The sequence below is a fragment of the Pleurodeles waltl genome, chromosome 4_1 (assembly GCF_031143425.1).
Source record: "Pleurodeles waltl isolate 20211129_DDA chromosome 4_1, aPleWal1.hap1.20221129, whole genome shotgun sequence".
In the NCBI taxonomy this organism is placed as follows: Eukaryota; Metazoa; Chordata; class Amphibia; order Caudata; family Salamandridae; genus Pleurodeles; species Pleurodeles waltl.
The window spans coordinates 272,562,673-272,581,220 of NC_090442.1; the positions used below are offsets into that span (position 1 = coordinate 272,562,673).

The 18,548-nt window shown below is 45.4% G+C and overlaps 1 protein-coding gene across 1 annotated transcript in view; it reads right to left on the bottom strand.

The window, feature by feature from the left end:
* Positions 1 to 18,548, bottom strand: part of MPPED1 (metallophosphoesterase domain containing 1) — a 716,237-nt gene that overhangs the window by 292,546 nt on the left and 405,143 nt on the right. Inside the window, exon 4 of the mRNA XM_069230050.1 lies at positions 1,817 to 2,042. Coding sequence (XP_069086151.1) covers positions 1,817 to 2,042 — 226 coding nt within the window. The remainder of the gene's footprint in view (positions 1 to 1,816; positions 2,043 to 18,548) is intronic.

The following is an 18,548-nucleotide window of genomic DNA, read 5'->3' on the forward strand; positions in this document are numbered from 1 at the left end:
ATATTCCCCCGGGGACGAAAGATCCCACTCAGGGGAAGTGTCCAGCCCACTGGCCGACTCCAGTCCACGCAGCCCATCACCCGAGTCCTCTAGCTCTCCTTCCTCCAGGGCTCGTTGGTACTCCTGCTCTTCTAATACACGGAGAGCACGTCTCCTGGAATGAAGTCGCTGTTCAATACGCGGAGTCAACAATGCCTCCGCCGAAGTCGAAGATCGGCGCCGATCTTCAGAAGCCACCGACGCCGCGTCCGGCGCCACAGGTAACTTCGGCGCCGACAAAAGAGCAGCTGAAGCAGATGGACCCACCGGAGTCACAGGCCGAAATCCCGACTTCGACGTCGACGGGATGGAAATCCCCGGGGCCAATCCTTCTGAAGCCACCGGAGCGGCCACCGGCGCCGACACTGGCGCCGAGCCCACGTTCCCAAAAGGGAGAAAGGGCATAAAGGGTGCCGGCCGAAGAGGCGCAGGATCACCCAAAGAAAAGGCCAAAGGCCCAGCCGGAGCACCCCCTGGAGCCATCTGTTGGAAGATGGCATACATCGCATTCAAGAATGCGGAACTATCGGCTCCAGGGGTGGGAAAAGCCGGATACTGAGGTGCCTGTCTCGGAGGCGACCCCGACGCCGGCCTCGGCGTCTGCGCCGGAGAAAATACCTGAGGCTCCAATACCTCAATCACCGACGCCTGTCCAGGTGAAGTTGGAGATGCCGGAGAGGGCAACGGCGTCGAAGGATGCGGCGTAACCGTGGGACTGATCTCCCATGTCCTTCGGCGCCAATCCGAAGACCTGGAACGAGTCTCCTTCGAATGACGCCGAGATTCTCTACGGCGCCGGGAGTCTCGATGACGCCGATGTCTTGGAGAAGAAGACTTCTTGTGATGCTTCTCCTTCGATTTAGCCATAAACAGCTTCGCCTCACGTTCCTTGAGGGCCTTCGGATTCATGTGCTGGCATGAATCACAAGTCGAGACGTCGTGGTCGGAGCTCAAACACCAAAGGCAATCGGAATGAGGATCCGTCACCGACATTTTGCCTCCACACTCACGACAAGGCTTAAATCCAGACTTTCTCTGCGACATTATTTCCACAGCGAAAGACTACGCAGCAAAAATACACTGTAACCAAAAAAGTAACAGTTGCTCCCTCGAAGATAACCGTTTCGAATGCACGGAAAAAAGGGAACTGACGTCCGCACGTCGTCGAGGACCTCTTATTGCCTGTATGACGTCAGACGGCATCGCGTGGGCTAGAGTGACGTCCTCGTCGACGTGCAGAGACTAGTAAGAAGATTTCCGTCGAATGCTGGCGCCATGGGAGTATTCATTAGGTGAGGAATCCACAGGTAGTTGTATCCATCAGAAATATTGGCTTTGCCAGTGCTTCTTTGCTAACTGTGTTGCTCTTGAAGTACCATTTAAGCTGAGCGTCTAGTTCAGTGTTACAAAAACATCATTAAGACACACATGTTGCTGATGCAAGCAAATAAAATAATTATCCAACAAATTCCTGAATATGTGAGACCCAATTTAACATAAAATACATTCTTTCTTTCCACATGATAGCTAAAATAACATATTCACTGTCTGTGTAAAAATATAAATATATAACACCGTATTAGTAACTTGAATATACACAGCTCCTAAATATTGATGCTATTACTGTACATACTTAATCTGCTATACAGGAGTTTGGCCATACAAAATAACTATTTCTCTAATTAAACTAGTAGACGAAACTTGTATTTCAGCAAGTAAAAAACATATTAATTAAACTTAGGAGATAAAATTACAATTCATTTTGGGAAAGACTTACCACGGAGATCCATAAATCTTGAATCCCCTCACAGTCACTTCAGAATCTTGAAGATAAATGCAGTTAGTAAGAAGAGACTGCACATTTTCATAATTCTCGGGCTTTAATTTACACATAGAAGGAAAATAGTAGAAGTCTTGTTTGATTAAATCGGCCATAAATTCTTGATCAAAGGTCAATTCATGATTTCCTGCTATTACAATCTTATGTTCATATGGCAGTTCACCTAAAAATGAAACAAACAAAACATTCTTCCCAAATCTGAAATTTGATTGACTTTCAATTGCTTCAGTAATATTTTACCACGCTATTGCAACATTGACCTTTCCATAATCTTCTGGCAGCCCACATTACAGGTTCCCAAAACGCAGTAGCAAGCACACATTTAATCCACAGTCCCTCGCTATGCATACACCACCAGTGCAAGAACATCTCATCATGACAAAATTAGCAGTTCTATAATGTTCTACTATGGTAAAAATATGCTGGGTATACTAATCCCCCACAATGTTCCCTTTATAACCTTATTATCCGTTCCCATGAAGCACCAGTTTTCCCACCAAACTTGTTTCGCTAGTAGCTGGTTCGGCCCACACAATCATTTTCGTTATGCCCCGGGATCCTCACAATTCCAACTTCCATTATGAACAATAAACATATATCTCTAGCTTTAATATAGCAGTTTTCAACCCACATAACCAGATGCAATAATGCATTAGCACAGTTTTGCTTGTGTTTCATTTTTATATTGTAATCCCATAATACTAGAATCCAGAAAACCAGTGTCTCTACATTATTTCTATGCATACTATTCCAGAATGACCTAATTAAGGGCCTCATTGCGAGTGTGGCAGTCTAAGGACCACCACACTCGCATTGACGCTACAGGGAGTCCAACTGCCCAATTACAACATTGGCGTCGGACCTGCTTAAAGACCCCCATGCCCCTCCAGGATCATAGATCCTGAAGGGGTGACAGCTGTCGGGCTTGTAACCAGTCCTGTGGGCGCTCAACTCAGCGTTGCCTGGCTGCATACAATTCCACTTTCCGCCAGCCTTTTCATGGAGGAGGGCCCACCATGAAAAGGCTAGCAGAAAGACAGTGCTGGGGGCCCCCCCTGCCCAGCACCATCAGAATGCGCACAGTCTGGGCATACCAAAGGTGCTGGAGTGCTATGATATTGGCATTGGCTCCCTTAAAGGAGCAGAGACTAATATCCTAGCACGATTCATGCTAGAGAGAGCTCTGGGGCAGAGAGGAAAAACAGTAAATGAAGAAAAAGAGAGGAGAAAAAACAATGAAAAAAGAGAGATAGATATGCATGAGTGGAAGAGAACAGGAAGGGGCCGAGACCTCAAAAGCACACATATGGTGACCGGCCAAAAAAGGACACCTCAAAGGTGAATAGTGGGAGAATAGCAGCCCAGGCACAGAAATGAGAGAGAGATCTATGAGACACAGAGGACAAAAACGCAAAGTTAATGGTGGGATACAGACACCTCAAAAGGACAATCAAAAGCACAAAGGGAATGTATGTGTGTGTGTGTGTGTGTGTGTGTGTGTGTAAAAGGGTGTGTGTGTGTGTGTGTGCATGCAAGCACTGGCCCGAAGGTATCACAAACGGTGTCATGCCAGAAACAACATGATCCAAACATATAGTACTCCTAAGCTCAAGCAATGTCAGTTCCATCCATATTTTCGTAGCCCCTCATATGTGTGGATGGAATCAAAGAAAAATGTAAAATAAAACATAAATTCTTGATCTGTAGGAGCACTGCTATCCCACAGCTAGGTGGTTACCAAATAAATGTAAGCAGCTTGTGATTCTAAAGTATACTTTCTCCTGCAGATTCTTTAAGTGAAGTTCCCAAAGCAATAGTATGCTGATGAGTCGAGACGTGGAGACATCCAACAATCAAGAAGAAAGGAGTAAAGGACTGCTTTAACAAAAAAGACTGATATTCCTCCTTATGCGTTATACTGTAATGTTTAAAAAATGAATAGATTGAAGACCATCTAGCTGCATCACAAATATCCTGTAACAACACACCATGTAAAAGGTTAGAAGTTCTGAACCACTTCTGTGCTTACTTGTGATGTTAAAGTAATCCATATGGGTATCATTAGTTTCTTAACTGCTTTACTCTGAGGGCCAGATGTACAAAGCTATTTAACATTTCTTAAAGGTTCGAATCGCTATTTCGAGCTGTTAAGAAATGCTAAATGGGCTTTTGAGATGTACAAAGCCCTGTAAGTGGTCACAAACTGCGATTTCTACACAGTAGAATTCACAATTTGTGATTCCCTAAATAGGAAACTGCAAATAGGGATTACCTACTTGCGATTCCTATTCATATGTACAACGCATTCCCTAAATGTGAATTGGGCATTTAGGAAATGCAATTACCATCGACCCCAAATCAATGGTAACCATGTGCAATTAAAAAAAACACCCAAAGGTGATTTTTATAGTGCAATAGAGCACACACATGTCCCTAGGGCATATGTGTGCTCTACATGCGCACCACTATTTTTGGGGTGCATCACGGGGGCCTTTTGCCCATAGCCATCCTTGGTTTGCATTTCCAAAATAGGAAATCACTTTTTTGGAAAGGCTAAACTGGCCCATTGGAACAAATGCCCTGGGGTTTCCTGACTGCGATTTCCTAATAGTGACTCCTACTCTGTAGAAATCGCTATTAGGAAATCTATAATTTCATATTATCATTTTGCATTTCTTAAATAGCGATTTCTATGGAGTCGCTAATCAGGCAAGGCAAAGAACAAGTTACTTACCTTCGGTAACGCTTTTTCTGGTGGATACACTAACTACCTGTGGATTCCTCACCTTATGAATTCGATCCTTGCGCCAGCATCCGACGGAAAGTCTTCTTCCTAGCTGTCTACGTCGACGAGGACGTCATAATGGCACGGCTCCACGTGACTCCGTCTGACGTCATCGTGACCAATAAGAGGTCCTCGTCGGCGTACTGACGTCAGTTTCAAATCATTTTTTTTCGTGCTCTTAAAGCAAACAGGAGTAAACCGACCATGAAAAATGATAAATAATATAGAAAGATATATGCACACAAAAACCTTGTCCATTTAAACCATCCATTCTTGTTGAGAGCTTAAATACACGAATATACAAAAATATACAGAGAAATATCACTATATACATATATATACACGCATATATATATATATATACATATAAATATATAAATATAAGAAGAAATATTAAACCAAAGACTGCAAGATAACTGTGTAATCAGGCAGGCAACGGGGAGGCGGGAGCGACCGTGAGGAATCCACAGGTAGTTAGTGTATCCACCAGAAAAAGCGTTACCAAAGGTAAGTAACTTGTTCTTCTGATGGATACAACTTCCTCACCTTATGAATAGAGTCCCAAGCAGTATCGCACTCGGTGGTGGGTGCCCGCCTGATTACACTAAGAAATCTTGCAATACCGAGCGAGCAAAATGACCGTCCCTCCTCATCTCAGAGTCTAAACAGTAATGTTTCACAAAAGTATGGAGGGACGCCCAAGTTGCCGCTTTACATATATCTATTAATGGAACTCCCCTCGCCAGAGCAGAGGATGCAGATTTAGCTCTAGTAGAGTGGGCTCTGATACCTTCAGGAGGGACCTTTTTTGCCAAAGAGTAACAGATCTTGATACACAAGATGACCCACCTGGAGAGTGTCCTTTTCTGAACCGCTCTGCCCTTTTGCTGACCAGCATATCCAACAAACAGTTGCTCATCTAAACAAAAGTCCTTAGTCCTTTCGAGGTAAAAACTGAGGGCCCTCTTAGGGTCCAACCTATGGAGTCTCTCTTCTTCTTTAGACGGGTGTGGAGGAGGGTAAAACGCAGGAAGAGTGATATTTTGCCCTATATGAAAAGGGGTGACAACTTTCGGTAGAAAAGCCGCCCTGGTTTTTAGAACCACTTTATCAGGGAAAAACATGGTGAAAGGAAGCTTAACGGAAAGTGCCTGAAGCTCTCCAATCCTCCTGGCAGAAGTAATTGCGATTAAGAAAACAGTCTTGAAGGCTAAATATCTCAATGGACATGAATGCATGGGCTCAAAAGGCGAACCCATTAAGAATGTTAAAACAAGATTTAAGTCCCACTGAGGCATGTGAAAAGGAGTAGGAGGAAAGCTATTCACCAAACCCTTAAGGAACCTATGTACAATCAGAGACTTGAATAAAGATGGCTGGTCCGGAAGGCAAAGAAACGCAGACAGAGCTGCCAAATAACCCTTAACTGTAGCTATAGCACAGCCTTTCTTCGCCAAACTAAGAACAAACAAAAGTACATCTGAAAGATGGGCCTTTAAAGGATCTTTTTGGTTCTCTCCACACCACACCACAAATTTTGCCCACCTTCCGGCATAAATAGATTTAGTAGAGTGTCGCCTGGACGATAGTATGACATCCACTACATCCGGTGGGAGAGAAAAGGAACTCAGGTTGCCCCGTTCAATCTCCAGGCATGAAGGTGCAGGCTCTGGAGGTGGGGGTGTAAAACCTGCCCCTACGATTGAGAGAGGAGATCTGCCCTGAGCGGGAGACGGAGCGGAGGGCACTGAGAGAGTTGAAGTAGGTCTGTATACCATACCCTTCTCGACCAGTCCGGTGCCACCAATATGACTTGGGCCCGGTCTTGACGAACCTTCCTCAAAACCTGAGGAACCAAGGGTATGGGGGGAAACGCGTAAAGCAACTGGCCGCTCCAGGACATCTGAAACGCGTCCCCCAACGCCCCTTGCATCGGATACTGGAGGCTGCCGAATAACGGGCAATACGCGTTCTCCCGAGTGGCAAATAAATCCACCTGAGGAGTACCCCACATCTCGAAGATGTGGAGGACTAGATCCGGATGGAGACGCCACTCGTGATCTAATGAGAAGTGACGACTGAGAACGTCCGCACGTACATTCAACACTCCGGCCAAATGATTTGCCATCAAGCAAATCTGATGGTCCTGAGCCCAGGACCAGAGTCGGAGGGCTTCTCGGCAAAGAAGATACAACCCCACTCCTCCCTGCTTGTTTATATACCACATCGCGGTAGTGTTGTCCGTCAGGATCTGAACTGACTGACCGCGAAGGGAAGGGAGGAAGGCCTTGAGCGCCAAACGTACCGCCCGCAATTCCAACAGATTGATATGCAACATCTGTTCCGCTGGAGAACAACGACCCTTGATCTCCAGGTCCCCCAGATGAGCTCCCCACCCTAGAGTGGAAGCATCCGAAATCACAGTGGCCACTGGAGGAGGCAGTGAAAACGGTTTTCCTTGGGAAAGGTTGCCGTCCTCTGCCCACCAAAGAAGATCCGCTACAGCGTCCTTGGAGATCTTTATTGAAACCCTGAGATCCCCCTTGAGCTGGAACCACTGTCTGCGGAGGCACCACTGAAGAGCCCTCATATGCCAGCGAGCATGAGTGACCAACAGAATGCAAGAAGCAAACAGACCTAGCAGGCCTAAGACCTTGAGGACTGGAACTGCCACTCCACTTTGAAACAAAGGAATCAGCGCCTGAATGTCCCGTACCCGCTGAGGCGGGGGGTAGGCCCGAAACTTTGTCGTGTCCAGTACTGCCCCTATGAACAGGAGGCGTTGAGAGGGCTCCAGGTGAGATTTGGGTACGTTCACCGAAAAACCCAGATCGAACAACAACTGTGTTGTCATTCGCAGATGAGACAACACAATCTCTGGAGACTTGGCTTTGATCAACCAATCGTCCAGGTAGGGAAAAACCACTACCTCCCTCTTTCTGAGATGTGCTGCAACAACTGCCATCACCTTTGTGAAGACCCGGGGTGCTGAAGTAAGTCCAAACGGAAGGACCGCAAACTGGTAATGTTGCGATCTGACCACAAAACGGAGATACTTCCTGTGCGACTTGATTATGGGAACATGAAAGTACGCGTCCTGCAAGTCGACAGACACCATCCAGTCTCCTTCGTTCAACGCCAATAGCACCTGCGCTAGGGTCAGCATTTAGAATTTTTCCTGCTTGAGGAACAAATTCAAAATCCTCAAGTCTAGGATCGGCTGCAACCGACCGTCCACTTTGGGAATCAGGAAATATCTTGAATAATACCCCTGACCCCTTTCCTGCAACGGCACCAACTCTATAGCGCCCTTTGCCAACATGGTGACAACCTCCTGTTGCAACAACAGAAGATGGTCTTCTGAACAAAAGGAGGGACGGGGGGGGGAAAGGGAGGAGGAAACTCCTGAAAGGGGAGAGCATAGCCCTTTTCCACAATTCCTAGCAACCACGAGTCTGTTGTAATTGACCTCCATTTCTGTAGAAAAAGACTCAATCTTAAGCAAAGCTAACCACCACTCCCCAATACTCGCTCTGCTTTTTACTAAAGGATACGTAAATCGGAGTTGCAAAAAAACACATGATTATTTACTATCTATCACGAGTATGACTGATAAAGTGGGGAAAACTAGGGCTGCTTCTGCTGTTGTCCACCAGAGGAGGATGAAGAAGAAGAGAGCTGCTGGGCTGGACCTCTAGCCCTACCCCTACCCCGCCCTCTGAAGGCACGATATGGCAGATTGGCAGGTTGCTGGGCATAAGATTGAGACCTTCGAAAGGCAGAGCCTCTAACAAATCCTCAAAACCTATGTAAAGGTCTGTACGGTGTAGTAGAAGGGGCCTGCAAACCCAGGGACTTAGCTGTAGCCCGACAGTCCTTAAACCGTTCAAGGGCAGAGTCTGCCTTGTCCCCAAACAACTTTTCCCCATCAAACGGAAGGTCCATTAAAGTGGATTGTACATCTGATGAGAAACCCGAAGACCTTAACCAGGCATGCCTTCTCGTAGCCACCGATGTTCCCATGGCCCTGGCAATAGAATCTGTGGTATCCAGGCCAGATTGTATAATCTGCTGTGCAGCAGCTTGTGCATCCAAGAAAAGGGACCCAAAAGATTTTTGCATTTCCTGTGGCAGATCTTTTGCCATCTCCTTAGCAGAGTCCATTAGGGCATGGATATATCTGCCTAGCACACAGGTGGAATTGGTAGCATTTAGGGCCATGCTGCAGGAGGAGAAAATGTTCTTCGAGGACTGCTCCATCCTCTTGGATTCTCTGTCCGTCGGAACACCTGGGAATGTACCGGGGGCAGACTTTGCAGAACATGATGCCTGAACCACCAAGATCTCCGGAGTCGGTTGACGAGACAGAAAAACTGGATCTCCTGGGGCACTTCTATGCCTCCTCGCCACTGCCCTGTTTACAGCAGGAGATGTCACCGGCTTTTTCCATAGGTCTAAAATAGGCTCCGTCAAAGCCTCATTAAAAGGCAGCAAAGGGTCAGCACTGGAGGAAGATGGATGAAGAACCTCTGTGAGCAGGTTAGTCTTTACTTCTGCTGTGGACAAAGGCAAATCCAGGTAATCAGGTGCCTTCCTCACCACAGCATGGAAGGAGGCAGCTTCCTCAGTAAACTCCCCCGGAGAAGCAATGTCCCACTCCGGGGAAGTATCCAAACCACTTGCAGTGGCAAGCCCCTGGAAGTCATCAGAAGGCTCTATCTCACCTTCCTCAAGCCTTCTGTATTCCTCTTCCTCCAGAAGCCTCAACGCCTTCCTTCGAGATCTAAGATGAGTTTCCAGAGCCAGCGTCGACAAGGACTCCATCGACGCCGACGACCTCAGACCCCGAACCGGTTCAGGAAGGCTCCTAGATTCAACCGGCGTCGGAGCCGGCGCCGGCCCGAAGTCGGCAGATGACCTCCTCGAAGCCGAATGAACGGAAGGAGATGGAGCCGGTCTGGATGAGGCCATCAATGACGCCGGATGGCGCGGAGAAGGAGTCGGATGAGAAGCCGACGGATCCACGGTCCCAGGCGAAGGACTCCTGCCAGGGGAAACTCCCGGCGCCGGACCACCAGACTCTGTAGGGCAGAAGGGCATGAATGGAGCAGCCCTGTACGACGCCGGCGAGCCCAAATTGAATGCCAATGGCCCCGTGGGACCCGCCGGTGCACCAGCAGGGGCCATGGATTGAAAAACAGCATACATCGCATTCAAAAATGAAGCCGGATCCGTCCCTGGAGTCGGGAAAGCTGGGTACTGCTGTGCAGATGTCTGGTGAACATCAGGATCCCTCGGCGCCAGTGAAAAGTGAGGACTACCTTGAGTGACCTCATAGACTGAAGGCGCCGGTGACAACCCCGGTCTCTCCGGCGGAGGCGTGACAGTAGGACTCATCTCCCACGTCTTCTGGCGCTGTGATGAACGAGACCTCGACCTCAAACGACTCCTCGATCGGCTCCGCTCTGAACGGCGCTGAGGGTCATGACGGCGCCGAGAGTCATGATGACGCCGCTTCTTATGTTTTTTGGGAGAAGCATGGGAGGAGACCTTCTTGCGTTCCTTCTTCTTTGCCTTGGCTAAGAAGAGCTTCGCCTCGCGTTCTTTCAGAGCTTTCGGATTCATGCTCTGGCACGAAGCACAACCTTCCATATCATGTTCGGAGCTTAAATACCAAATACAGTCCAAATGGGGGTCGGTCACTTACATCCGACCCCCGCATTCCCTAAACGGCTTAAAACCGGACTTCTTCGGAGGCGACATTGTAACTTCGAGAAATCGTTACAGTTACCAACGGGCCAGGAAGAAAAACCGTTGGCGTCGAAGCACGGAAAAAGGAAAAACTGACGCCAGTACGCCGACGAGGACCTCTTATTGGCACGTTGACATCAGACGGAGTCACGTGGAGCCGTGCCATTATGACGTCCTCGTCGACGTAGACAGCTAGGAAGAAGACTTTCCATCGGATGCTGGCGCACGGATCGAATTCATAAGGTGAGGAATCCACAGGTAGTTGTATCCATCAGAAATTGCATTTTGATACACGTTGCCCTATGTTTGCTAGAAAAAACACAAAATAGGTTAGCACCATTCCTTAAAGACATAGGGCCTGATTTAGATATTGGCGGTATTACCGCCAATCTGTAGCGGACCCAAAAACATCATCAAGTCAACGGTGTTCTGCCTGCCGCATTTAAATGTTACAGTCCTGCAGGCGGTGTACTGGAGACGGATTTCTGACGGAGAGAGGGAGACGGTCGCTGGACACAATGGATATCATACAATGGCTGGTTCTATGGAATAGAGTTAAGTTTCACATACACACACTGTACCTTAGCCACATGCGTTCCCTTGCACAATACACTACACAACACACCACACATACACTTATATCTATTGCCATTACAACACCACATAACCCGTACATGTCGAAAACCCATATTGCAATCCATCTGTGACACAACATACACACATTGTTGACACTGCACCTACTCATGACACAACCACAACAACCATCACAACTACACATTCAGCTACACAAACACTCACACGAGGCAAAACTACACACATCACGACAATGTCCCCCACACAATGACACTCACCTCAATGTTACACACAAGAACAAAACACACCACTAACACACATCAGACCCATATGCACATGGCACACAGACTGACACAACCATTTCACCTACTTCATCTCTCTTCACCACAAAAACAAATCGCATTGCACACATTCTTACACGTACAGGCTCACATACACTACAGGAAGCACAACATCACAGGTAGAGGTCCCCTTACAATGCGCACACATGAACACAGTTGACAAGAGTGAATGTCCTGTCATTGTGGAGCCAGCATTCATTTGGCAATGAATACTGACACAAAAATGACAGTTGTGTATGTGTGCGACATGTGTCCTGTACCAGCATGTCCCCATCCATGTCTGACATAATCATGTTTTCCACATGTGCATGTCACAGTAATTAAAAGAAAATACTATGAAATGTATTTGCCTGCAGTGTTCCCGACCTCAGGTGTAGTGCCCACCCAACGTACCCAGGCAATGCGGGTTCCCTACCTTCGAGTCCAGCGATTGTCACATTTGGCTTGGCGGTAAGATACATCCAAATCTGCACAATGGGAATGGTGGCTGGAGTCGCGCCGGCAGCCACTATTTCCAATGGCACCGTCAACGTGGGTGGAGTTTCTTGGCAGAGACCGATTTCGAATACAGGCTATCGCCTATTGGACCGCCAACATCTAAATCTGGCGGGTGGACCGCCAAGGCAGCAGACGGGTTTTCAGTCAGAAAACGGACAGCAGGACTGTTACCGCCAAGTTCTAATTTAGGCCCTTAAGGCCTGATTTAGGGTTTGGAGGAGGAGTTACTCCGTCACAAACGTGACAAATATCCCGTCCGTCGTATTACAAGTTCCATAGGCTATAATGGAACTGTAATACAGTGTATAGGATATCCGTCACGTTTGTGACAGAGTAACACCCTCCGCCAAACTCAAAATCAGGCCCTTAGTTGTGTGAATATAATGATTCAGTGCTCTACATGGGTCAGGCCGATGCAAATTTTCTTTCTCTTTTGAAAGATGCACAAGTGGAAGGAATAAAATAAATAATATGAGACATATAAAAAAAAGACAGCCCTTTTTCTTTAAAATTACTCCCTCTTTAAAGAACACAGTAAACAGAAGCATATCCCTATAAAGGATGGAGCTCACTAACATGCCTAACAAAAATGATTAAAAGAAGTGAGGAGTTAGATGAAACTAAAGTTAACCTTTCAATATATATGCAAGTAGATTGACAGATTTTAAATTGTGGCACAAGGTCTTCCCTGACCGGAAGCTTTCAGGGTGGGTCCACTGCCGGAAGAAGCACTTTAGAATACCTTGACTTCATCACCCAATTCAGAACTATCAGAATCAACTTGATTCTGTTAAGCTTAATTTTCATATAACTGTATCAACAATATGTGTGGAAATGTGTAATTTCAAGGAATGCTAAAAGCATTGACTAACAATCCCCTCAGATGCGCCAGTCTAGAGCAAAATAGTTGACTCTTCCTGTTACTCACCACTGCTAAATGGCCTAGCCCGGAAACATCCCAAGGACTGAAAATCTTATTTAAAGGTTACAAGGTGACTTGAGCTCCATCATATGATTCTTCTTTCAACTAGATGAGCGGCTGACAGTTCAAGTTGCTTGCCAATTGCCCTCTTCCAAAGGTTTGTTGCTTTTTAACATTGAGGAATAGAACTGTACCTTTGTTTATCCAGATACGTCTTAGCATGAGTGCTGTTTTGTCAGCGCCTGTATATGCTTGTTCTTGGTATTATCAAGACAGACATTTACAACAAGCCTCATCATCCAAAGTTCAAAAAGGTTGACAAGTTTTCTGTCCCACTGTATGTTAAGCTGCCCAAATGTGCCCCACACTCACCCTGACATTAAAGCATCTATTACTCTCATTGGATCAGGATATGGTAGCTAAAAGCAATAACCTTGAAACATGTTTTCAGGCAGACTCCACCAAAATAGTGAAAGGACTGTCTACTGATCCATTGAGATGTGATCCTGCATGTTCCCATTAAACTGATTCCATCAATCATGTAACCATGTTTAAGAGATGAGAAACACACAAGAAACTATCAGGCCTAAATGTCTGTACACTATTCTGGCAGTTTGGAGTGGATAAGCAGAAAACCAAGCAATAATTTCCAGAATATGGGTCAAACAATTTGAAGGATGAAAAGCTCTCATCTGACAAGTATCCAAAACTACCCCTGTGAACTAGATATTTCATGATGGAACTAGAGGTGTTTTTTCAATCGAGAGAAAACTCCAGATGATGCATAAGGGCGACTGGAGAACCTAAACACCTGTGGACCTAAAGTGCAGAGGGCTGGCTGCAGGCCCTGACCTCTGTTCATACACTGATTCTGACAAGAGGCTTTGGGCCTGATTACGACCTTGGCAGATGACGGCAAAGGCAACTGGTGGCAACTCCCCTACAGGCGCAAGTATGGCTCTTACCAAAAAGAACCTCCTTTCCGCAGTACATGACTTTAAGTCTGAATTGAGGGAAGAACTCAAATCCAATATAGCAGCCTCCTTTGACTCATTTAAATTGTAGATTAACCCTCGTTTGACCTCCATCCAAACAGATATTGACTCAGTTGGCCAGCGCGCAATGGATCTGGAAACGAAATGCCAGGACATTGAGTATCGACTACAGCCACTGAAGCAGGCCTTGGACCATCTCCATTCGAAACTACAGATGGCCCTACTCAAATGCGAAGATTTAGAAAATAGATCTCGGATAGAGAATATCCGACTGAAGGGCCTGGAGGAAGGAGTGGAGGAAACAAAACAGAAACAAAAAGCAAAAACCCACCTCCACCAATAGTTCCACAAAGTGGAATCCCTGTATCTGATAATAGTTCCAAGTCAAGCCAAAGTCATCAAAGTATAAACATTCAAAAAGATGCTAAAAATATCATTTTATTTACATATAGGAATACATTATTCGAATACTGCATACATATGCATACATATGTAGACATGAATTGGTCTGTGAAACCTGGGAAGAAACCAAACCTAAAAGGAATCATTCACACAACCTCAATCACACTCACTAAAAACAGCAAAAAGATACAAAAGGACCATTCTCTAAACCAAAGACCACACCACATGAAAACAACTGAACCTATAAAGTAACCTTACAGACATGCGTCCCAATGATACAACTTAGGATATCCAGATAATGGTGAACAAAGAAATCACAGAAATTCATCCAAAAAATTTCAATATATTCTTGACTTGATCATCGTTGCAGTTCTTCAGTCATAAGGTGAAATATCTCAGGATCATATATCGAGAGTTCTAACGAAGAGGAATAAGATCCAATCCAGAGGCGTTTCAGTGCCATGTGACCAGTAGGTCACACACCTTCCTCAGGGCACACAGCAAATATGTGATATTAAAAAACCTCCAGAGGAGAGGCTATAGTCCTCGTTTACACTGTACCTATAAATACAAAATATTTACATTGTGACCAATGGCTTGACTAGAAAAAAATATCTATCCATAGTGGCTTTATCTCCAAAATGGCCGACTACAGTGCCAGTGGACATTCATGGTGTTATAACATACCCTTTGGTGTGTCCGCATTCATCCAGACATGCATTACCTGATTATAACAGTGAACTTTCCCATACATGTCCTATAGCCCCATGTGTGCTCACAAGTTCTCCTGCGTGACGATCTGAGTGCCCAAGTGTGTGTTTCTTAATGACAACAGGCATGCATAGGACCAAATCTTGGCTCATATTACCCCACAACGTTATAGCTGAGTAAACGGATATGGGAATTTCTTATTGAGAAGAATTCTAACCACACTTCTTGGTACCATCAATGGTTCCACTGATCCTTAGTTTTTACTTTCATAGGGATATCACTCCTTTCTAAATTGAAAACAGAGAGGGGAGAAGCAAATTAAGAACAAACGTACTGTCTGTGCCTGCATTCTCTAGGAATCGAGTGAAGGGGCCAGATCTGGAGGCATTTATTGATGGTCTGGTATTGGATGTACTGGGGGAGGGGGAACAGGAGGTGCAGTTGGAGGGAATGCACCGGGTGGGACCTCAACCGCTTGGGAATGGTAAGAGACCAAGGGATATACTTGCAAAATTTTACTCTTTTAAACTCAAGTAAAGAACTTCCTAGCGGTGCGAACATAGGAAACAGTGACTTTTCAAGGAGTGACGTGCTCCCTTTACAATGATATTGCGACAGCTACTTTAGCACGAAGCATGCAATTCAAACTTGTAACGATGGCACTCCATAAAGACCGAGTCAAATACTGTTGGACCTATCCTTTTGGCATAGCCTTCGAACTTCATAACAAGCAACATCATTGTACATCTTACGAAGAGGCAGCTTCATTGCTGGGGCTTTCCCAAACATCACTCCAGGAGGCAAGAGATAGTACTTAAGGATCCCCATCAACCCAAGCAGCCAAATCATCAGCGGGAGTCTGGAGTGCTCAGCAAGGAGACGACGAGACAACAAAAGATGAACTGTTCCTGGGATTTCGTGATGTTTGAACTCACTAAACACACTTGTGACACAGTAAGCATGTATGAACTACTCAAAGTAGGGACAATGTTTTCTCTCTCCCTTTAGGCAAATCTTTGGGGTTCCACTAACTTCTGCGTGACATATATATTTTTTGCAGATGGTTACCCTGGGGTGAGTGGCTGCGACACTACCTATGAAGCCTCATCCATACTATATTCTTGGACATCACTATATGCTAAAAATGCAAAACCTGTGGGTCATAGTGGTGGTTATGTGCCAATACACCAGCCTAGTTTATTGTATCAATTGACTTGATAGTTCATGAGGGGTACATGCCCCTAAATTCTGGTTGTTTTTTTTTGTTATGTTTTGTATCGTTGAGTGGCTGGCTGGGGGTTGGAGGGATTGGGTGGTGGGAGGGGTTGGAGGGGAGACACTGGGACAGGAGCTTGGTGGTCTATGGATGTCCAGACAGGGACACGTTTTACATCCTTTCATTTTATATTCCCGTATGGTCCTTAATTTAACTTGGAATGTAAAGGGCTTGAATTCCCTCACAAAGCAACACCAGGTAAGAAAGTACATTCCTGATAGGTGCCTACATATTGTAGCCCTCCAGGATCCTCACCAGAAGCATAGCAAGGACCATAGGCTGCGACATAAGATGTATCCCTTAATCTATAAATCATTAGCCACTACTAAACATAATGGGATAGCACTTCTCCTCCTTAAACCTTCAGGCACGGGCAGCAAATCTGATGGGTGGATAATGATGGTCAAGGGGAGGTTGGAAGGCCGACTATGCACTATTGTAACACTTTATGCACCAAACACGGGCCAGTCAGAATTTCTTCTGTCTCTCCTCTCCTTACTGGGGGGATTTGCAGAAAGGGACATAATTTTGATGGGAGACCTTAATATGATCTGGGATATCACCATAGATAGTACTCACTAACCCTGGACACATGGTGGCACAATCACAAAAAAAACTACATTTTGTCTCCGTCAGTTAGTTTTGTTGGATGCCTGGAGGGAATTTCACCCAACAATGCGGGATTACACCTTCTTCTCCCACAAGCATTGACCCTACTCAAGAATAGACCATGTCTTCATTAGCCAACAGTTACGAATCTCTATAATGCATGCTACAATTCATCCCATAGCTATCTCAGATCATGCCCCGATGGTAGTGGTGCTGGACTGGTGCCCTTCGACCCCCAGGGCGTGCCAGTGGTATTTTCCAGTTATACTGCCATGAGACCTCTTTCGAGATGAGTCCACAAAGTGATTCAGGAATATTCCCAATTGAATAACAATCAGGATACATCCCATTCTACAAATTGGGATACATTTAAAGCAGTGATTCGGGGTAAATGTATATCGTTTATGTCTACTTTGCTCCAACAAAGGACCAAAGAATGCCTAGCTTTGGAAGTGGAACAGACACAAGTCGAAAGAGAACATAAATCCACGCCCTCTCTTCCTCTCCAGATAAAGGTAACAGCATTGAGAGGTAACCTAGAGCCATATACCCAAACAGAGCAGAATTAACAATTCTTCGCCTAAAGAAAAGCACATACGAACAAGGTAACAAAATAGGTACACATCTGGCAAGGTAATTTAGGGTTAAACAAGAGAAAATGTATATAAGCCAAATTAGAGGACTCTGGGGCTGTTCACCACACTGAAGAGAAAAAGGTAGAGGCATTTAAACAATTTTATAAACATCCCATGATCGCATGGACACTGATGCTCAAGTGGCCTATCTAGAGGCTATAACCTTGACTCAGGTCCCTTCATTTTATCACAACACCTTAAATAGCCCTATAACCAGGGAGGAGGTACAAAACACAATAAATACTCTTAAACTTCAAAAATCCCCAAATCCAGACGGAGTTAACGCACACTTCTACAAGACTTTTAGTGTGGAGCTTGTCCTTCACCTGACAGAATTATATAATCATATTGCAGATTCCCAGGCAGTGACTTGAACTATGGGAGGCGCTCTAATCTCAATTCTCCTGAAAGCCGGAAAAGACCCACAACTATGTGCTTCCTATCGGCCAGTTGCTTTTCTGAATATAGATGCTAAATTATATACCAAAATATTGGCCAATAGACTTGAAGATCTCATGCCGGAATTAATACATGCGGATCAGTCCGGATTTATTAAAGGCAGGCAGATCTATGATAATCTGAGACGGGTAACACACTTAACTGAAAAGGCAAAAAAGAATACACCAACAATTCTCTTGGCATTGGATGCAGAAAAGGTCTGTGACCGAGTGGACTGGAGTTTTCTTTTCCAGACATTACGTAAGTTTGGATTCGACAAACGTTTTATTAATATGATCCGAGCGAATTACATTTCCCCTGGATCCCGAGTTCTAGTAAATGGGATGGTTTTGGAACTTTTTAGACTCTCCCAACAGGAATGTCCCTTATCCCCCTTATTCCCCTTATTGTTCACCTTAAGCATTGAGCCTTTTGCAGCAAGGATACTGGGACACTCCTCTATTTGCGGTCTCACCTTTAGCTCAGTTGAGCACATGATTTCTTTATTCGCTGACGATATTCTCTTATCCCTCGATACTCCTACAACATCTCTCCAACCCTACAAACTGAACTTCAACTCTTTGTATCAGTGGCAGGGTTCAGGGTTAACCTTAATAAATCCTATTTACTCAATCTAACTGTACCTCGAGTGGAAATGGAGGGCATAGTGGTTTTATCCCAAGGAAATTACATATCTCGGTATAAAGATTACCCCCAAAATTGCAGATTTATA